A 23,655-nucleotide genomic window follows, 5' to 3' on the forward strand; every position below is an offset into this window, starting at 1 on the left:
ACAACGACTCCACCAGCAGAATAGTGAGTGCAGCTCTGGAGTATAATACAGGATGTAACTCAGGATCAGTACAGGATAAGTAATATAATGTATGTACAGATGTAGCAGGGGTAACACTCATACTCCTAAGGGTACTTTCACACTTGCGTTGTTTGATTCCGCCAGGCAGTTCCGTTGCCTGAACTGACTGCCTGATCAGGCAAACTGTATGCAAACGGATGTCATTTTTTCTGACTGATCAGGCATTTTTCAGACTGATCAGGATCCTGATCAGTCAGAAAAATGCCTGATCAGTCAGAAAAATGCATCGCAATACCGGATCCGTTTTTCCGGTGTCATCAGGCAAAACGGATCAATTTTTTACCGGCATTCCGGTATTTTGAATGCCGGATCCGGCACTAATACATTCCTATGGAAAAAAATGCCGGATCCGGCATTCAGGCGAGTCTTCAGTTTTTTTCGCCGGAGATAAAACCGTTAAAGCCTGATAAGTCAAAACGACTGAACTGAAGACATCCTGATGCAAACTGAAGGGATTACTCTCCATTCAGAATGCATGGGGATATGCCTGATCAGTTATTTTCCGGTATAGAGCCCCTAGGACGGAACTCTATGCCGGAAAAGAAAAACGTGTGAAAGTACCCTAACTCAAATTTCTTAACTCATCGCGTTATCTTGAAACAAAAGCCATTGAAAAGCAATTGCTTAACACATTTAGTTGCATTTAGTTTAGATAACATGTCTCATAAAGCATGAGTGTTAACCCTGCTACATCCGTACACAGTGGCTCCACCAGCAGAATAGTGAGTGCAGCTCTGGGGTATAATACAGGATCTAAATCAAGATCAATACAAGGTGAGTAATAAAGTATATTTAATTATACCAGTTATACCAATTATATAACAGCGCTCATTGATACGCATTATAATGCTTTAAAAAAAAATCATTCTTCACACTTTGCTTTGGACATAGGTTAAAGTTTTAGAACTTGTAAAAGAGCTTGTAGCTATTATCACCCCAGGACACAGATTATTTTGACAAGCCCGCAGACACGCTTGCAGTCACAGCCCGGACGAGGAAGCGGATTTGTCAGAGTATCACAACAAATGACTGGAGCCGGGCTCTCACAATGCTGGCCTGGAAGCCTCCGGAGATTACATGACGGATTATTATCACATTTATCTAACACCGCATCAGTGTAAGAAAGCCAGCGATGTGTGCTGCCTGCGCTGGCGGCGGAAATCAGTGTCGTCCGTCAGTAAAGATCAATTATTGTGGGCCAAGTAAATATCTCCCACGATTTAAAAAATTGGAAACGGAATTGATCCGTTCATGTTGATGTGGAGTGAGGTTCGCAAACCACAAATATTCTCTCCTCAGCAAGACCATGACGCTGCCACTTTGTTAGCATTATTAATTAAAAGGCCGTCAATCTGTCCTGCACTGATACATTGTAACAAACTGCAGGGATGTGTGGTAAGCAGCTCTTATCCCGTGCAGGTTACAGTTACATTCACTGGAAGCAAGCAGAAACCTTGATTAAGGGGTTATCCAGAAATATAAAACAACATAGCGGCTTTCTTCTAAGAACAGCTCCACGCCTGTCCACAGGCTGTGTGCAGTAGTGCAGCTTATCCCCAATGACGGCCAAGCTGCAACGGCTGATACAACCCAAGGCAAAGTGTGGCACTGGAAGAAAGCCGCCACGTTTATCTCATCTTGGAAAACTCCTTTAAAAGCCTTATTTAAAAGACTGAACAAGTCCTTTAGGTTTTCCAGGAGTAGAATATTGATGACTTATTCTCAGGATAGGCCATCAATATATGATCCGCAGTATGAAAAGGCTGTGGTGTCATCGTACATCAGTCGTGTGGCCTAGGTGCAGCTCAGCCCCTTCAAGTCGATCAACTGTTTTAAGAGGCTGTAGAGCTCCGGTGAGTGCTGCAGCCATCTCAGAGCTTACTATGAACAGCGCCATTCATTGGATAGTGGATGTGCCTGGTATTGCAGCCCAGGCCTATTCACTTGAACGGGACTGAGCTGCACATAAACCATGTGACCAATGAACGTGACGAGTCAGACCCCGCCAACCACATACTGATTAGTATTAAACATTCAGACAACCCGTTTAAATAGCCCGCTGCTCCTGCGCCTCTATGGTGCTCCCCGTCGGTCTTTGTCTACTTGGCTGCAACACTGACATCCTTTTTTACCCACGTGACAGCTGCAGCCAACCATGCCCTCAGCAGTGGACAGCACAACACCGACGGGGGGCAGCAGAGCGGCATCACGGGAGCTGTGGGTGACTACCGTAGAAGTTCTCTACTTCCCCTTAAGCCATTTTTTTAGGAACTCTGATAACCCCCATTCACTGCACTTTCCTCCACCATGGGTGGTCGAGGGTCCGCTGCGCAGAGATAAACAGTGAACAGGCTGCTGGGCAGGAGTATGAGCCCCTTCATTCTTAGATGTTGGACCCCCACACATCATGAAGTGGGTGGCACATCCTAAAGATATCCCATTACTTTTTAAGACGGAAATACCCCTTTAATAAATTTTACCCTTTTTTTAATTTTTTTAACATTTTCCTGTATTTTTCCCTTTCAAAATTCAAAATAATTTCACACTTTTTTTTAAGTGACGACATGGAATTTTCTTAAGAAGGGACTTGTGTATGTGCAGTCATCCTGAAATAGAATAAAAGGGAAAGCTGAACGGCTGAGACATTAAAATAGAAGGGACGGCGAATAATGAGGGGCTATCTGAGGAAAGAGTCAATGGAGTAGGAAGGAAGCGAGTGCCTGACGGCAGGATGGCCTGGTATGACTGGCACCGTGTCAATGCCGGCACACATACATTGTCCCTCGCACAATATACTGCAATCAGAAACAGGATATATAGCGCTGACTGCTTCCTAGTATTTTGACCTCACATTTAGAAAACAATCAGCATGCGGGGGAGAGGGCAAGAACATGGCGCTGAATGTCACCGGGGTCACCAACAAACGCACTGAAAACCAGGTCGAAAAAGGAAGATCAATCGGCTTTATTTATACAGAGGTGGACATTTTACGGGATAAATCAGCAACGGGGCTGACGAGTCAGACGATGCAAATCAATCATGTAAACCATGTACCTCGCGTCTCTCTGAGATCGCCAGATCCTACGGAGAATATTTTGTACGAGATTAGAAAAACATGGCCGCCTTCTTCCAGAAGCAGCGCCCCACCTGTCCACAGGTTGTGCCTGGTATTGCAGCTCAGCTCCAATAAAGTGAAAGAGCTGCAATACCATGCACAACCTGTGGACAGGAGTGGCGCTGTTATTGTTTTAACTTGCTGCCTTAAAAGGATTTTCCCATTAAGACAACTTATCCAATATCCGCAGCATAGGTGATGTGTTTGATCAGCACGGGTCTAAATGAATTGTGTGGTGGACACGTATGCCCCTTTCCTCGTGATCGGCAGGGGATCCAGCATTTAGACCCCACACTTATCACCTATGCTGTGAATAATAAGACAATCCCCTTTAAATACATTGTGACTTCCAGTGTTTTAGAGGTGCCAGAGGACGATTTACAGTAGGTACTTTATATAGCATCATAGCCTCTTTATTCTAGAAGCTGTTGGTGGTTCAAGTTCATGGAATCTTCTGATATGTGTCTACAGGAAGTCAGAAGACCAACTTTGGAGGAGTGCCCCTTTAAAAAAGGACCTGTCACCTACTTGCCTTCCCCATGTAATTACAGTTGTGGAGCATCAATTCTTATGATTCTATGATGTGCCATTCATATATTATTCCTGCTAGAAGCTTCAAAATGAATTTCCAGCAGTCTGCAGTAAAGGTCCAGTTGGGTGTTACCAATAATGGGTGTGTCTGACTCAGTCCAATCAGTGCTGCTGGTGTCAGACTTTGCTTGGACACACCCTTAACTGGTAACACCCCTCGGTACCTTTACTGCAAGCTGCTGGGAACTCATTCATTATTTCTAGCAGGAATAATTACGGAATGGCACAGCACAGAGTCTAAGAATTATTAGATGGGGAATGCAGGTAGTTACCACCGGAGACGTGACAGGTCTGCTTTAAGACAGCAGATCATAAAACTAAAGAGTGTGCGAAGGATGAATTAGAGCCCTGGGTAATATCAGAAATACAGGCTGTTATTCTGTGATACTACAACTCCTAGCATTCCAGGATAAACATTTCCTAACAAATCACCAATGACAGCAATCTATAGTAGCACTGAAACTGTATATAATACTGCACATCTCCGTACAAGGATTCCCATCATCCATAGAGAAGAGTGGATCATTTTAGCTTATGACATTGGAGAGGCTTCCAGAAGGTGGCGCTAGCAAGACGGCTCTCTTTCTCTAGGAGACAGCTATTTGCGTATTATTTTCCCATGGAGCTTTGTCACTAAATCTCCATATACAGCGGAGCTCCTTAAAGGGGTTGTCCACTTTTTACTATTGATAACCTATAGTATCAGATCAGCGGGGATCCGACTCCCGACACCCTGCCGATCAGCTGTTAGAAGAGTACGAGTGCTGCCTTCTCTTCAAACAGCTGATCAGCGGGGATGCCAGGACAACCCCTTCAAGGAGAACCAAGTTCCCAAGTACCAAGGGGCACTGCCTTCCAGAACAACAACCTTCTCAGGACAACCCTCAAAAGACAAGTCACCCAGAAAACAGCCGTCTGACCCCTAATGTATGACAATCCTAAAGCTGGCGTGCACTTTAGACCGCTATCAAGTGAATGGTCATTTCACTGATGGCTATGTCTCCTAACCAGCCCCCACCCCATCCCTATAGACATGCACTCTGGGCTTGGCCAAGTGTTCATGTGTGCTCAGTAGAGACAAGGGACTATGCCTCTGATAGGTCATCTCTCAAAGTTCAACATGCCTAACCCTTCTTTCACCCAACATCTGCCATTGGGGGAAAAGTCAGGACACCTCCGTATACATTAGAAGGTCGGCTGACACTTGTCCAATATGTATGGCAACTTTCATTCACGCTCACAACCGTATAATGGACCCATAATATGTCAGTATGAGAATTCTCAGCTGTAGACTTCTAATACGCAGGGAGACAACTAGGACTGCGCCGTTTCACCGATATACATGTGTAGGACATGAGGCTCTTCGAGATAAGGAGGCTCTTCTACACAGGGATCCCCTCATTAGAAGAGGCTTCAGGCTTGTTATTGTAAAACTGGGTGATTGACTCCACCGTCCATCCCTGGAGACCTCTATCCCACTATCTGACCTCATTAGAACATTCCGGCTCTGACACCGGGGCCAAGGATGTCGGTCCCTTATTACTGACCACCGATTACCCCGAGAGAACTGTGCACAAGGCCGAGCTGCCCGGAGGACCACGGCCTTTGAACTCGCCAAGAAGTGAGCCTTTAGACAGGTTCTCACGAAAGTTCGCTAGTACGACTGAGGCTGTGTCTGCCACAAGAGGGTCTCTAATCGTCCATTTACCAATTTTAAATATCAAATCACTGACTCCCAAAATGCTAATAAGAGGTGGACGTTTACGTCATTACAGGTACTGTACACCGTATACGAGGATCTCATTTTAACTTACGATGAGGTTGTGCTCCTTATTCCGGAAACAGCGCCAGTCTGGCTCTTGGCCATGTCTGGAACTGCGGCTTAATCATATCAGACATGTTTAAAAGACTGTTCTTTTGGATCAGTGGGGGTCCCAGTGGTCTCACCCCCGACAATCTCACATTTATCACCTCTCCTGCTTAGATTATTGGGTCCTGATGATGTAAATCTGGTGATATTTGCATCTGTTTGATGGAAAAGGGGCGTGATGGTCACATCTCACTCCTAAAACAGGCCATACGCATTAGGAGTCGTGACCACTGGGATTTGGACACGATCCATTCACAATCCTATGTGTACGCGGGCAGCTTCTACTTTCCAGTTGGGGGAGGCAGGGATCAGAAATGTCGGTGCCAGAGGTCTTTGACAGCTGCTTATCTCCATTCCTTCAAGTCAAGTAATTGGGTCTGAATGTGAATACTAAGCAGAACCCATGGCCAGGTGTACCCACAGACTTTTTACCTATTGTGGACAATCCCTTTAAGGGCCTATACTCCAGATGAGAAGTCCAACAGAAGACAATTCTGAATTTGGAGATAATTGGTGAGAATGGTTTAGTGTCTTTTAACAAAGTAACCCATCAACGATCAACGATGCGACCTGTTCTCCACATGTTCTGTGTCGCTGTATAGGTGCCACACGACGCTTGTTTTGGCCGACGGCTAACCTTCCTAACCTCCCCTCCCCATACACCTGCATACTGTGCATTCAGCTTGGCTGAGCATGTATGTGTTCTCAATGAGAAGAGGGGAGTCTGCTGCTCCCCAGACACCTCTTGCAGAAGCCTACCTCCTATGAGAACAATGGATCAGGCATGTTGAAATCCAACATGACCAATCCTTCTTTGCCCCTTACACTGGATGTCTCAACCATTAAATGGCCGTAGAGTCCTGCTGAAATCGGCAGGTTCGGCCAACATTTATCTAATGTGTATGGCCACTATAACGGCGTATTCCCATCTCAGACATTGAAGGCATATTGCGAGGAGAAGGCCACACATCAGACAGGTCCTACCTCTGGACCCGGCTTCCATCTCCAAAGTGAAGGGCAGCAAACGGAGCTCTCCATTTTCTGCTATGGAAGGTTTATAAACAGCCGAGTGAGTGTGATCACCTATTTTCAGAAAGTCCCATGGCAGAGAATTGAGGGTGCACCTCACATGCATGGCCACCTCTCCATCCAGCACTATGGGATTGCCGGAAATTGCCAAGCCAGTGCTCGCCTATTTTCGGAAGTCACATAGCGGTGAACAGAGGGTGGGCGAGCATGCATCCTTGAAATCATCTTCTTCAGTTTGCTCAAAGAATCCCAGTCCAACACTGTTTCCAAGAGCAATCCTCCATATTTGCAATGCTGTAGAAGCATCCCCTACAGGGCTTCATGCATTCCTAAGGGAGACGGTCTTACATGCAGCCTCCAACCCCTATCCAACGTCTCAACGTTGTGGATCAAAGCCAATGTCTGCAGATACATAAGTCATAAACCAACAGAAAGAAGAAGATGAATGATGCTGATAAATACTGGTGGCATCAAGATATCAGGGGCTCCGACTCCCAGTGACAGCTGGACTGGTGACATGTCAGCAGCTCCGTCCTCGTGACGTTTGGTGGTAAACACGCAGAAGCAGACATCTCTAGCATTCATCCAATGCTTCACTTTGCAGTCTGGCATACCAAGGATTATGTGTTCCCGCCGATGCCTCTGGAGAAGAATTTCCTTTCAGCCAGCTCGCTCCGGCTGGTGACACTGACAGCAAAGACATTAAGAGCTGTCACTGTGAGCCACATACAGGTGAAACTCGGAAAATTAGAATATGGTGCAAAGTTCATTTATTTCAGTAATGCAACTTAAAAGGTGAAACTAATATATGAGACTCATTACATGCAAAGAGAGATATTTCAGGCCTTTATTTGTTATAATTTGGATGATTATTGGTTACTGCTTAGGAAACCCTAAAGTCACAATCTCCTTTGCTCAGGGGGTATGGATTAATTAGCTGACTAGAGTGTGACACTTTGAGCCTAGAATATTGAACCTTTTCACAAAACTCTAATTTTAATTAGCATTACTGAAATCAATTGACTTTTGCACGATACAGGGACGCGGCCCCCCGTGCTTGGCACGGTACAGGGACGCGGCCCCCCGTGCTTGGCACCGTACAGGGACGCGGCCCCCCGTGCTTGGCACCGTACAGGGACGCGGCCCCCCGTGCTTGGCACCGTACAGGGACGCGGCCCCCCGTGCTTGGCACCGTACAGGGACGCGGCCCCCCGTGCTTGGCACCGTACAGGGACGCGGCCCCCCGTGCTTGGCACCGTACAGGGACGCGGCCCCCGTGCTTGGCACCGTACAGGGACGCGGCCCCCGTGCTTGGCACCGTACAGGGACGCGGCCCCCGTGCTTGGCACCGTACAGGGACGCGGCCCCCGTGCTTGGCACCGTACAGGGACGCGGCCCCCGTGCTTGGCACCGTACAGGGACGCGGCCCCAGTGCTTGGCACCGTACAGGGACGCGGCCCCCTGTGCTTGGCACCGTACAGGGACGCGGCCCCCGTGCTTGGCACCGTACAGGGACGCGGCCCCCGTGCTTGGCACCGTACAGGGACGCGGCCCCCGTGCTTGGCACCGTAATGAACTCTATCAATTGACTATAATCAGCCAGCAGACTGCACTCAGTACCTGACCATCTCTTGCTGACTCCATGGAACATGCGTGTAATTCAGAGCAGTGGTCATACATCAGGTATGTGTCAGCAGCGCCATAGATCTGGCATGCAGTTGCTAGAGTAATGGTGTTTATACCTTCTGGTCATGTTTAATGTAAGGTAATGCTAGTTGGGGCTCGGTCTTGCAGCTTTCTTGGAGATCTAGTGGTTTCTTATCTGCTGTCAGCAGAGCCGGACAGTCTGTCTCCTTCTCCCACCGCTGAGACTTCAGTCTATCAGGCTGGATTGTGGAGGAGCGGGATGGGGCGTCTGTTTGCTGCAGCCTGTGACATTATTAATGTATTTATACCTTACACTTTTAGCATACAGTAAATCTGACTGCTGCTTATCAGAAAAGCACACGGGGAGAAAGAGGGCGTCTTCTCGGTATTCGGGCTCACAGAACATAAATTGAAGAGAATACAAAGTGCGGTGTGAAGGCAGAGATGAGCAGATTTATGGGCTATGGAGGCAGGCTGTCTGCAGACACAGCTATTTGCGGAAGGGTTATCTGGGGGATATTTATTGGGATCCCTTTCTTAAAGACGCTGTCCACTCCTTTTATATTGATGGCCTATTCATAGGTTAGACCATCAATATCTGATTGACGGGAATCCACTATTCTGCAGTGGACAAAGCTTGTAACTACGGCCTGGCTCCCTCAGTCACTTCAGTGGGAGCTGGGCTGCAGTTGTGAGCGCCGTCCACTACAATGTTGACAGTGCCGTGTAGTTTCCGCGCCGGAGCGACATAGATCAGCGGGGGTGCTGCGGGGTGTCAGATTCCCGCCAATCAGCTGGTAAGATTAGACCATCATTTAAAAAAGGATGGACAACCCCTTTAAGAATTGATACTCACATAGAAATGAATGGCGCATGCTGGGAATTGTAGTTTCACAACAGCTGGAGTGCCGAAGGTTGCTGATCCCTGGTCTAGAGTCACCGGACACACACTGGACTGGGGCCAATCATCTATAGCCTTCCAAATATAAAAGCTGCCAGAACATGGAAGACCCTAAATCTAAACACATGGATGGGGAATGCATCAAGATGGTACTTTTTGAAGTCCGTTTTGATTTCACTTACATTTAGTTTATGGTGTGCCAAACTTAAAAGGGTTCTCCAGGAATTTAGAAAATTAAAATACTTAAATATTACTACTTTATTATAAATATATTCCTAAATACCTTTCATTAGTTTTAATTGCTCATTTTGTTTAGGGAGCAATCATTAGCAGAAACAAGATGGCCGCCATCCTATTAGTACACACAAAGCCTGTCCTAATCACGCAGCAGGACAAGTTACTTCACAACACTGAGATAGAGGACGCTGAGACAGCTCTTTCCTACTGGTCAAGAACTATGATCTTGAATACAGCTGATAAATCTTTAGCTGAATCTCTGTAGGAATGGAGTTCATGAGAAGACATGAAGTACAGAAAGGACGGACTATAGCTCAGTGATGTAAAGTAACTTGTCCTACTGTGTGATTTGGACAGGTTTTGTGTGTACTAATAGGACGGCGGCCATTTTATTCCCCCTGATTGCTCCCTGGAAAAAACGAGCCATTATAACTAATGAAAGGTATTTGGAAATATATTTATAATAAAGTAACATTTAAAGGGATTCTGTCACCAGGATTTCACTTACTGAGCTGTTAACATGACCACATCAGTCTTCACGATTTATATTACAACATACTAGTATTACTGCCCTGTGTCTTGTAATTTGTCTATAAAATCACTTTTATTAATATGCAAATTACCTAAACAAGGAGCCCAAGGGGCTGTCCCTCTGTCCGTTGGAGCCCAGCTGCACCCCTTCTCCTTGAGCCCAGCACCGCCCCACTGCTAATTTATTCACTCCTCATCGCCAACCTCATATGCCTGGTGCGCCGTAATCTCGAGCATTCGCCGTGGAAAGACCAGTCAGCGCATGCGCAATGTGTTCTGTAAGGCCGATGCCAGGACACCGCGCGGGCGCTGACTGGTCTATCCACAGAGCATGCGCGAGATTACGGCGCACCAGGCATATAAGGTCGGCGATGAGGAGTGAATAGATTAGCAGTGGGGCAGTGCTGGGCATCAAGGAGAAGGGGTGCAGCTGGGCTCCAACGGACAGAGGGACAGCCCCTTGGGCTCCTTATTTAGGTAATTTGCATATTAATAAAAGTGATTTTTTTAGACAAATGACAAGACACAGGGCAGTAATACTAGTATATTGTAATATAAATCGTGAAGACTGATGTGGTCATGTTAACAGCTCAGTAAGTGAAATCCTGGTGACAGAATCCCTTTAAGTATTTTCATTTTCTTAGGGTACTTTCACACTTGCGGCAGTGTGATCCGGCGGGCAGTTCCGTCGTCGGAACTGCCCGCCGGACCCGCGCTGACTGAAAGCATTTGTGAGACGGATCCGGATCTGTCTCACAAATGCATTGCAAGGACGGATCCGTCTCTCCGCTTGTCATTCAGACCGACGGATCCGTCTTGTACATTTTTACCGATCTGCGCATGCGCATGCCGGAACGACGGATCCGGCATTCTGAATGCCGGATCCGGCGCCAATACATTCCTATGGGAAAAAATGCCAGATCCGATGTTCAGGCAAGTCTTCAGTTTTTTTCACCGGAGAGAAAACCGTAGCATGCTGCGGTTTTCTCTTTTGCCTGATCAGTCAAAACGACTGAACTGAAGACATCCTGATGCAAACTGAACGGATTAGGCTCCATTCAGAATGCATGGGGATAATCCTGATCAGTTCTTTTCCGGTATAGAGCCCCTGTGACGGAACTCTATGCCGGAAAAGAAAAACACAAGTGTGAAAGTACCCTTAGGTACTTTGAATGCCGGATCCGGCACCAATACATTCCTATGGAAAAAAATGCAAGTCAGGCAAGTCTTCCGTTTTTTTCGCCAGAGATAAAACCATTCAGAATGCATGGGGAAATGCCTGATCAGTTATTTTCCGGTATAGAGCCCCTAGGACGGAATTCTATGCCGGAAAAGATAAATGCTAGTGTGAAAGTAGCCTTAATTCCCGGAGTACCCCTTTAATGCTTGACAGATTTGGGGCATCTTTAAACTGTCTAAAAATCCTCCTCTTTCCTTCACCAACCCCCGCTTGGTGTGCTTTTGCTAATATTTCTACAACATTTTCAAAAAGTCGCAAGGACAAACCTGTCTAGAAACTCATTATCGTGCTAAAGCATGCCCATTTTAATACTGCGCCAACTTTCAAAATGGCAAGAGTGGTCAAAAAAGGAAAAACAGCACTTGCACCAAAATTTGCCACTAAGACTAAGTTCACAACTCCAGTAACCTGATCCAGCAAAGAACTTTCCGCCAGAGATCACTGGGTCCAGCATTTACGGATTCTGACATTCACCACCGGACCCCATAAACTATAATGGGATTGCAGAATTGCATTTTTTGCAGCTCCTATGAGGATCCATTCACTTCAATGGGGACGCAAAAGATGTGGACAGCACACACCGTTCCGTGACCCCGCAAAAAAAAAAAAAAATAGAACAGGTCCTATTCTTGTCCATTTTGAGGACAAGAACAGGCATTTCTATTATGGCCGGCCGGTTCCATAAATTGTGGAACGCACATCGGCGGCATCTGTGTTCTGCGGATCCACAATTTGCGGACCGCAAAACGCTGCACAGTCATGTGCATGTAGCCTTAGGGAAATTTTGTAAATACCTGAAAGTAAGGTTGGGTCTTCACACTGGGGCCCCGCAGGGCAGTAACGTGTCACATGGCCAAAAAATACACACATTTTGCAAAGGAACCATGACAAGTACAGGTGAATTATATTGAGGGGAATTTAAACTTTTCAAAAGTTTATATATCTTTAGGACCATGCCATATTTGCACCAAAATTTGAAAATTTCCCATTTTTTAAAACTGGAGAGAAAATTGGGGGGAGTATTTGGTGAGGGGCGGTGTCAGAAACATATGACAAAGTTAACAAGTCTGAAGATAGAAAAAGGCAAAAATTGTGGCATGAATTTTCGCCTGTTCATAGAAAGCGTAGATTTCATTTTCTGTCTCTAAAGCAAACTAAAAGATGCTCCAAATTTATCAACAGGCATGCATCTTAATAAAATTCCCAAAAACTTTTGGATAAGACTGGCATATGAAACGCCAGGCGTAATAAATCTGCCCCACTGTTTCTATGTGCTTCACCTGTACTTGACGTGGATCCGTGGCAATTTGAAGCAAACCAGTTGTGTCACCTGGTTCACAGCCACAGGGCACACTGCCACCCGACAGGCTCAATGTATAAACCCAGTCTCCTGTAAACTGACAGGACACAAAGATAATTACTTACAGAAGAGGAACTTCTACAATCAGATGGATGAGGCAAAGCAGCAGTTCTTCCAGAAGGTCTTCAATGTCAGATTCTGTTATAAAGAACAAAAACGGGACAGTTAGGCAAATCATTACCACTGTCAAGATGAAAACGTCATATTAAAGGGTGACCACTGCTTCAAATGACACAGCTGTAGTGAAGAGCATCCTAGGAACCCCGCAGCTAAGAAGGGTGGTCTGCCATCATTATCTCCATCATCTCCCCATACAGCCACCCAGCACTTGTTGTTAGCTCAAGGGGTTCCCATCAAGGCATTTCACCATCCATGATATTAGTCCGGAACAAATTATATGAGCGAACGAGACAAGATGGCAGCACTTGGGAGAGGATAACAGACACGAAAGGAGAACACATCGCCCCTCTCACTGGCTGTTCAGATCTTTTTGGCTCACTGACCTTTTCTAGTAGGACACTATTCGCATTGCTTTTTACTGAAAAGATAGTATCTGACAAAATTAATCAAGTTTAAAAGCAAAATTGTTCAAATATAATTTACTAAAGCATAATAATGACGATTTTTTTTATTTATTTAGCATCAGCTACAGATGAAATAGAAAAAAATAAAATAAAAAATCTACTGTATGTATGGATAAGAATATACATATAAACAATACTGCCTCCTATGTGCAAGAATATAACTACTATAATACTGCTCCTATGTACAAGAATATAACTACTATAATACTGCCTCCTATGTACAAGAATATAACTACTATAATACTGTCTCCTATGTACAAGAATATAACTACTATAATACCGCCCCTATGTACAAGAATATAACTGCTATAATACCGCTCCTAGGTACAAGAATATAACTACTGTAATACTGTCTCCTATGTACAAGAATATAACTACTATAATACTGCTCCTATGTACAAGAATATAACTACTATAATACTGCCTCCTATGTACAAGAATATAACTACTATAATACTGCCTCCTATGTACAAGAATATAACTACTATAATACTGTCTCCTATGTACAAGAATATAACTACTATAATACTGCCCCTATGTACAAGAATATAACTGCTATAATACTGCTCCTATGCACAAGAATATAACTACTATAATACTGTCTCCTATGTACAAGAATATAACTGCTATAATACCGCTCCTATGTACAAGAATATAACTACTGTAATACTGTCTCCTATGTACAAGAATATAACTGCTATAATACTGCCTCCTATGTACAAGAATATAACTACTATAATACTGCTCCTATGTACAAGAATATAACTACTATAATATTGCCTCCTATGTACAGGAATATAACTACTATAATACTGCTCCTATGTACAAGAATATAACTACTATAATACAGCTCCTATGTACAAGAATATAACTACTATAATACTGCCTCCTATGTACAAGAATATAACTACTATAATACTGCCTCCTATGTACAAGAATATAACTACTATAATACTGCCTCCTATGTACAAGAATATAACTACTATAATACTGCCTCCTATGTACAAGAATATAACTACTATAATACTGCCTCCTATGTACAAGAATATAACTACTATAATACCGCTCCTATGTACAAGAATATAACTACTGTAATACTGCCTCCTATGTACAAGAATATAACTACTATAATACTGCCCCCTACAGATAAGAATAGAGAACTGATCTGGCATTATAATTGCCTCTGACTCTAATTTACTCTGATATGGCCTACAATATCTCCTTAAAGGGCTTCTGTCAGCCCACTAAACCGTTTTTTTTTTGGGGTTAATAATAATCCCTACACTGCGAGCCCCCTATACATAAGCTAAATATTTATTTTTGTTCAGTAGATTTTGTTAAAAAGCAATTTTTATAATATGTAAATTACCTTGCTACCAGCAAGTAGGGCGGCTACTTGCTGGTAGCAGCCGCATCCTCCTCTCATAATGACGCCCCCTCCGCATTGTGATTGACAGGGCCAGGGAACGGGATCGTTCTCTGCTGGCCCTGTTTGAATTCAAACATGCGCCGTACCTGTCTTTACTCGGCGCAGGCGCACTGAGAGGCGTCCGCTCTCTCAGCCGCTCCATCCTCAAAGCGCCTGCGCCGGGTGTAGATGTGACGTCATCAGCGCAGGCGCATTGAGGATGGAGCGGCCGAGAGAGCGGCTGCCTCTCAGTGCGCCTGCGCCGATTAAAGACAGGTACGGCGCAGGCGCGATATTTTGAATTCAAACAGGGCCAGCAGAGAACGATCCCATTCCCTGGCCTTGTCAATCACACAGCGGAGGGGGCGTCATTATGAGAGGAGGATGCGGCTGCTACCAGCAAGTAGCCGCCCTACTTTCTGGTAGCAAGGTAATTTACATATTATAAAAATTGCTTTTTAACAAAATCTACTGAACAAAAATGAATATTTAGCTTATGTATAGGGAGCTCGCAGTGTAGGGATTATTATTAACCCAAAAAAAAAAAACGGTTTAGTGGGCTGACAGAAGCCCTTTAAGGCTGAATTCACACATCCGTGGAACACTGTCCGTGAGATACCAGACTGGCATCCTGCTTAGTGCCGGAGCGCATGGCGTCTTTGGTTGCTATGACGCCATGCGCTTTGTGCCGCCGCCGCAGTACTGTAATACACTCATATGATCTATATGTTTTACTGTACTGCGGTGGCACAAAGCTGTGAACGAGGCTTTAGAGTAATCTGTTCTTAATTGGCAGGTAAGCCCAGGTTATTCCGTCATATGGTGCAGTGCTCGGGGGTAGTATCACAGGCGTCAGTACAATTACAAGCGCTTCTATTTAATAACAACGTTTCCATTAGGGCCTCAGACTGGTGTCAGCTCCCTAACAGAAGATCAATGTGTGCCCTGGAAACAAATGGAGCATTCAGCCAGGCGGCCGCTCCTGACACATCTCTGTGTCTTATGATTTAATCCAGTAACACTTTCTGCATGATTCAGCGGATAGTTTTTCCATTCGGACGCTTATTGGGCCCATCGCAGCCTGACCTCGGGTGCCATCCTCCGCTCGCTTTGCCAAAAAATGTTTGCGGTGGAAAGCTGGCAGCGCAGGGGCCCCTGTTCGTTCTCCGCAGTGATTTTTTTTATAAGACGCTTCCTCTGGATCAGCATTTCGCTGCTGTCAAAAACTGAATAGGAATTGAGAGAGTGGATTCTCCCTTAGGAGCGAGAGGGAGGTAAGGAAAATACCAGAATTAGAGGGAAAGGGCTGCCCAAAGGCTCCTTATTCTTCAATGGCCTGAATGAAAAAAAGGAGGGGGGATAGGAATAACATCCCTGTGTGTGTTGTTTTATACAGCGCGGTGCACAAAGAGAGCGTGACATGCGCCCCCTGACTACAGACACACTGACTAAATGACCTCGATTAACTGGGCACCGGCTGTCTGTGTGCGCTTAGGGGCGAGAAGATGAGCCGTCGCCCCACAAAACTTGAAACTGGGCCAAGGCAGACAAAAGACTGAAATGCTCCAGGGAAAAGTTTTGGCCCTTTCAGTACTACAACTCCCAGCATGTCCCGACAGCCGCAGACATGATTCTGTAAATGTGCTTTAAAGGGACACTGACAGGGCCAATAAGCATATTGAGGTATATATATGGCACTACAGGTCTTATAATGGGTATTACAATCATATAAGTATCCCCCCTGTCCACATTATACATACAGTAAACTTAAAGTTTTATAACCTGCTCCAACGGTCTTCAATCTGCCCAAGGGGCGGCGTTTCACCTCTCTTGCGCCCAGCCAGCCTCCCCCAACTGCCGCTTTAAAGCGCCTCCCAGCTCATGAATATTCAGTTTGCTGGGCGGCTTCTGCGGTCCCCGCTCTGAAGCGCTGCGCTGAACAGTGCCCTGCGCATGCGCCGGATCTTGTGAAGTCGGGGACAGTAAGCGCCGCCCAGCGAAGTGAATATTCATGAGCTGGGCGGCGCTTACTGTACCGGACTTCACAAGATCCGGCGCATGCGCAGGGCACTGTTAAGCGAAGCGCTTCAGAGCGGGGACCGCAGAAGCCGCCCAGCAAACTGAATATTCATGAGCTGGGCGGCGCTTCAAAGCGGCAGTTGGGGGAGGCTGGCTGGGCGCAAGAGAGGTGAAACGCCGCCCCTTGGGCAGATTGAAGACCGTTGGAGCAGGTTATAAAACTTTAAGTTTACTGTATGTATAATGTGGACAGGGGGGATACTTATATGATTGTAATACCCATTATAAGACCTGTAGTGCCATATATATACCTCAATATGCTTATTGGCCCTGTCAGTGTCCCTTTAATTATCCAACCGAATAATGTGTTACTATGCAAATAACGCCATATCAGCATGGCTTCATGAGGGATCGGTCATGTCAAACTAATTTAATCAGTTTCTATGAGGAGGTAAGTTCTAGACTTTACAGCGGAGAATCAATGGATGTCGTGTATCTGGACTTCTCCAAAGCATTTGACACTGTACCACATAAAAGGTTAGTATATAAAATGAGAATGCTCGGACTGGGAGAAAACATCTGTAAGTGGGTAAGTAACTGGCTCAGTGAAAGAAAACAGAGCGTGGTTATTAGTGGTACACACTCAGATTGGGTCACTGTCACTAGTGGGGTACCTCAGGGGTCAGTATTGGGCCATATTCTCTTCAATATATTTATTAATGATCTTGTAGAAGGCTTGCACAGTAAAAAATCAATTTTGGCAGATGACACTAAACTGTGTAAAGTAATTAACACGGAAGAGGACAGTATACTGTATACATATATACACTACAGAGGACAGTATACTGTATACATATATACACTACAGAGGACAGTATACTGTATACATATATACACTACAGAGGACAGTATACCGTATATACACTACAGAGGACAGTATACTGTATATACACTACAGAGGACAGTATACTGTATATACACTACAGAGGACAGTATACTGTATATATACTACAGAGGATAGTATACTGTGTGTAATATATATATTCAAAACTATGAATTAACACATGTGGAATTATATACATAACAAAAAAGTGTGAAACAACTGAAAATATGTCATATTCTAGGTTCTTCAAAGTAGCCACCTTTTGCTTTGATTACTGCTTTGCACACTCTTGGCATTCTCTTGATGAGCTTCAAGAGGTAGTCACCTGAAATGGTTTTCACTTCACAGGTGTGCCCTGTCAGGTTTAATAAGTGGGATTTCTTGCCTTATAAATGGGGTTGGGACCATCAGTTGCGTTGTGGAGAAGTCAGGTGGATACACAGCTGATAGTCCTACTGAATAGACTGTTAGAATTTGTATTATGGCAAGAAAAAAGCAGCTAAGTAAATAAAAACGAGTGGCCATCATTACTTAGGTCAGTCAGTCCGAAAAATTGGCAAAAAACTTTGAAAGTGTCCCCAAGTGCAGTCACAAAAACCATCAAGCGCTACAAAGAAACTGGCTCACCGCAGAGTGAAGGAAAAAAGGGCCAACAAGTGCTAAGCATCTCTGGGAACTCCTTCAAGACTGTTGGAAGACCATTTCAGGTGACTACCTCTTGAAGCTCATCAAGAAAATGCCAAGAGTGTGCAAAGCAGTAATCAAAGCAAAAGGTGGCTACTTTGAAGAACCTAGAATATGACTTTCAGTTGTTTCACACTTTTTTGTTATGTATATAATTCCACATGTGTTAATTCATAGTTTTGATGCCTTCATAGTCATGAAAATAAAGAAAACTCTTTGAATGAGAAGGTGTGTCCAAACTTTTGGCCTGTACTGTATATCTGTGTGTATATATGTATGTATGTATATATATATATATATATATATATATATATATATATATATATACACATACACATACATATATACATACACACACATACACACACACACATACATATATACACACACACACGTATATATATATATATATATATATATATATATATATATATATATATATATATATATATATATTTTAGGGAAGCAGCAAAGAAGATTAAATTTTACTAAAACATAAGGGGTCTATTTAGGAGCACAATGGCTCTAAGGTATGTGACGGTAGTCACCCAGCTTTCCCGCAAACAGATAAACTATGCATGCTCAGGCATCTTTTCCTGCTCAGATCTCACTGGCAGCCCCTGAGACATTATAGACATGGCGTCATTCCAGAGACAGAACTTTCTGAGAGTCTTTTTCTGGACGATATCATCACTGGGCGCCAAGGAGGAAAGCAACACTCTATCGAGATGTAAGGAAATGAAAAAAAGCAAGCAAAACAATCAGCTACCCAACAGGAAAGCAAACAAATTACGAATTGCAGAATTGAGATCACCCCACAAGCAGTAAATAGAGTTAATAGAGCAGGGTCTGCATTGTACTGCTCACAATAAGGCGCCCTGAGCACTCCATGGATTTCCTCTACAATACGATATGACCGGCTAGAGGTCAGCTGATTTCTTACATGATGTGGAGCACAAAATCCTCCCAATGTAAACAGTCGGGGACCGTGGCTGGAGCCGGGACCGCTGTGCGTAGCCAGCAGTACCACATATTATCTTATTCTCTGCAGGATGGGATAAAGTGACCTGGGAAAGGGGCCCGCCCTCCACTTCCTAGCTGTAAACGAGTCTGACTGAAGTAGGAGACCGTACGAGTCTACTAAACCAGTACAACAACATCATCGTCATCTTCAAAGCCTTTTCAGGACTGAAATGTTTACTATTTTAATCTGTATGGAAAATGTACAGTGACTTCATATGCAGTATTGGAATTTAAAGGAGTTTTCCCCTCATCAGTATCTGATCAGTAGGGGTCCGACACCCGGGACCCCCGCCGATCAGTTATTTGTGAAGGCATCAGTGCTCGCAGTAGTTCAACAAGCACAGTACTGTACATAGTATAGCGGCATTACTTGGTATCGCAGCTCAGCACCATTCAATTCAATGGAGCTGAGCTGCGCCAAGGCCATGTGACCGATGAACGGGTCATCACTGGCCTAGAGAAAGCTGCAGTGTCAGCGCCTTCTCAAACTGCTGATCGGCAGGGGTCCCAGATGTCAGCCGTCCAACGATCAGATACTGATGACCTATCTAGAGGTTAGGTCATCGGTAAAAAGGTCTCGGACATTTCATTTGAGGCGACAAACATCCTTCCAATGACATTTTATTGCTCATCTGCATCCTAAATGCAAAGTTAAACAACTCTCTAAACAGTCCTCATTAAAATTTTCTACCACTGCTGCTGTAGTGTTAGTTTAACTCCTGTACACTGCTGGCTGTCCTGCTGTTTCTGACAAAGATCAAATAGCACACTGCTTCTGGCTGTATCTGCGCTCTCTGCTCTTCCCTTCCCTTCTCTCAGTGGTACAGATAGCAGCAGGGAGGGGGAGGAGGTTGTACACAACAAGAATGTGGAAAGGAGAGAAAGCATTTAATTCTTCAGGGAGGGCAGATCACATAGGCTGTAAAAAGTGACTAAAGCACACACAAGGCAGTGTGCAGGGGGGAAATTATATCCTGCACTCCCTCCCTTCTGCAGATGATTGAGGGAGAGAACTAATGATATAGTTGTGGGTGCTATAGTTGCGGAGAAAAATCTATATTTACAATTATGCAAGTGAATTATTCGAGCACCAGCAGGCGGGCTTATGTAGTTCGAGTACTGCTCCAGTGATGCCTCTGGTGCTCCATAATGGTGTCCCTCTGCTTTTCATCACGCCGAGTGAAGATGCGTGCACAGGTCACACTGGACATGAGTGTGGTCTAGCGCTGTCAATCTAAAGGCAGGGGGGAGTGATGAAAAGCAGAGGGGCATCATTATGGAGCACCAGGGCCGTCGCTGGATCGGTGCTCGAACCGCATTAGCCAGTCACCTGAGGCTCCAATATTTAATTTGCATAATTATAAAAGTTCATTTTTCTCCGCAACCATACCACCGACAGACATAATTGGCGTCATCAACTCTACCAGGTTATATGCCTAGTAGGGTAGGGTTGATCCCGGTGACAGAGCTGCTTTAAGCAGTAAATTCTCAGGAGCAGGATAAATAACAGACTGCTGATTTCTCAGCGAGGGCAGCATAAAGGAGGTGACTGGTGCCTTTAAGAATCTATTTTCCCTTCCATGCAACAGAATCCCCGAATGCACTAATGCTCCTCCATCCTTCATCGCACAAAGAGACAAAATGAAAAACATAACCTAGTTTTCCTGTGATAACACTCAATCTCTAAAAGGGCACTTATGTATTGCACATGTTTTACTGCCACCTGCAGATCATTTGTGGAATAACACTATTTCTACACTATAACTCGGATTGCAGACGATGGCTGCTGCATCACAGATAAAGAGCGTCCGCAGTCAATAGAAGCTGGGATGTTCAAACTGCAAAGTTGAAGTTGCTCATTTAACACTGGGTTGGTGTGACCATCATCCTTCCAGTATCCTCCGTCCAGCACTGTAAATGTGCACTGTGCGTTATCTGATTAAAAGGTACCGTAACAGAAATAAAGCAACCATAATCCCCAAACTGCCCATTAACCTGGAAGATAAGCAGCTGCAAGGCAAATCTGGTACAGAAAAGCATCAGGTACTTGTTGTATCACTGATCGGAGATGTCCAGGGATGGCAGAAGGTGGACCTGGGGGGGTTCTACTACACTAATATACACAGCGCCACCCCTCTAGTTAGCCAACCTCGCTATGATACCTCATGGCCGGTAGCTGAACTCGCTAGCAGGGCGCAGTAGCTGGCTTCGAAAAGATCTTAGACTAGGAAAGTGAAACTTTAGGGGTCGGGTGGGAGTTTCCACCTTGGATAAAGCTGGGATTTTCTGCATGAAGTGTCCAGCTTAAAATGATAAAATTCTGGGTACCTACTGCCACCGCTAGGGGGAACTTACTGAAGGCAGATTTAAAGAGTTTTTTTTTTTCAAATTGTCCCCTCCGACAAGTGTTCTGGTGCCTAATGTGCTATTTATTAGAGAAGACCTCAGCTATCCTGAGTGGGTGTCTCCTTGTCCCTGGCTGTGACACCGTCCTATTGCAGCGGACCGCTCCACAGCCAGGGAGAAGATGAGCAGTTCTTACTCAGAGGGGGACAATAAAAAAATAAAAAATAAAAAAGGCAATGGCATCTCCTGCAGTCAGGTATTAGTTTAAAAAAACAAAAAAACATGAAAGATACTCTTAAGCGGTATTCCAAGATTTTACTATTGATATACTCAGGACAGGCCATCGATATCTGATCGGTGGGGGTGTGAAAACCCCTAACCCCTAGCGAGCAGCTGTTTCCTTGTAGCTCTGTCACTGGAACGACACACAGCTCCATCCATTGTGAAGTGGAGGGAGCCGTTTACTGCACACTTAATGGGAGCAGCCGTTTAGTTACAAGCTCTATATAACACACAGTGAAGAAAGCTGTGTACTTACAGCACTGAAGCTACAAGGTAACAGATGCTCGGTGGGATAGCAGATCCCCGCCGATCAGATAATGATGACCTGTCCTTAAGATAGCCTGTCAATAGTAAAATCCTGGAATATCCCTTTATATTGCGTAAATGTGAATTGTATACCTCTTGAAGTAGTAAGCTCCCCCTAGTGGTGGTGACAGGCAGACAGAATTTTATTATATCACTGTGACTGGATAGGAAGTAGGGGATTTGGAGCTCTGTCCCTATAAAGTGTATGCAATCCATCAGGACACAGTTTTGGACTTAAATCTAAACAAAGTTCAAATTGGAGATATAGACCGGATTTACAAATATACAATCATGAATATATAATCCTCACCATATGATCCAGGGTCCTTCTTCTGATATGAGAAGTGAAGTAGCAGCTCTTCCTCAGAGACTTGGGAGATGAAGACTTTCAGTAGACAGCAGATTATAAATAGGGCGTTGTGGGCTTGCCAGATGAAGAGTTGACTGCAAGAAAGAAATACCTTTTATTTACACCTACCTCCTGACAGGCCCTTAAAGGGGCTGTCCAGGATTTAAATAATGATGGCCTATCCCCAGGACAGGTCACAGTATCAGATTAGTATTTGTTATTCAGGGTAAAGTGCACAAAAGCTGAATATTTTCTTTAATTTGCAAATTAATAGTTTATAAATGGGTTGTTTCTTTCGACATATATAGAGGGGTAAAGTATTAAGACTGGCATTTCTTACGCTAGCCTTAAAGGGGTTGTGTCACTTTGGCAAGTGGCATATATCATGTTGACAAAGTTAATACAAGACACTTACTAATGTATTGTGATTGTCCATATTGTTTCCTTTTCTGTCTGGATTCATTTTTCCATCACATGATACACTTCTCGTTTCCATGCTTATGACCACACTGCAATCCAGCAGCAGTGGTCGTGCTTGCATACTATAAAAAAGCACCAGCCTATGTGCGCTCCCTTGGTCCCGGCCACCAGAGAGACCAGAACGTTTTCCTATTGTGTGCAAGCGCGACCACCGCAGATGGATTAAATGACACAGCCCCATTAATAGCAAACCCAGCTAAAATACAATACGAGAATTATTAAGGTAATCATTCTGATGCATCGCTCAATTTCCGTGCGTCAGAAAAAGGAATCCAGAAGGCCAGCATGGGAACTTGCGTACAATTCTGGTCTACTGTGCGCCACTTTTCAGGCTCACAGACTGTGAAGTCAGTAAGGTCCAGCCTGCAACCCACATCCTCCAGAGCCACCCACTTTTTGCAAAAGAAATGCAAGGGAAATGGGGAAAAAGTAAAAATTTTTGCTTCTTAATGGTACAAACTCGATACAGTCCCCCCAATATATACAGCACTGGGTGAATGCAACAGCAATGGTAACAGTGTGTGCAGGTATGGGCACGGTGTTTTTTTTACTTTATCTACCTATTATCAGCATGGCTTCGTGAGGGATCGGTCATGTCAAACAAATTTAATCAGTTTCTATGAGGAGGTAAGTTCTAGACTTGACAGCGGCGAATCAATGGATGTCGTATATCTGGACTTCTCCAAAGC

General features: G+C 44.6%; 1 protein-coding gene across 1 annotated transcript in view; it reads right to left on the reverse strand.

Annotated features, from left to right (window-relative positions):
* The window catches only part of LOC122929971 (dymeclin), a 231,439-nt gene extending 208,242 nt beyond the window's left edge, over positions 1–23,197 (reverse strand). Inside the window, exons 1-3 of the mRNA XM_044283443.1 lie at positions 23,172–23,197; positions 22,448–22,581; positions 12,668–12,740 (exon numbers count right to left, since the gene is read on the reverse strand). Coding sequence (XP_044139378.1) covers positions 12,668–12,740; positions 22,448–22,581; positions 23,172–23,197 — 233 coding nt within the window. The remainder of the gene's footprint in view (positions 1–12,667; positions 12,741–22,447; positions 22,582–23,171) is intronic.
* Between the last annotated feature and the right edge of the window lie 458 nt (positions 23,198–23,655).

Source organism: Bufo gargarizans, chromosome 1 (assembly GCF_014858855.1).
Source record: "Bufo gargarizans isolate SCDJY-AF-19 chromosome 1, ASM1485885v1, whole genome shotgun sequence".
Lineage (NCBI taxonomy): Eukaryota > Metazoa > Chordata > Amphibia > Anura > Bufonidae > Bufo > Bufo gargarizans.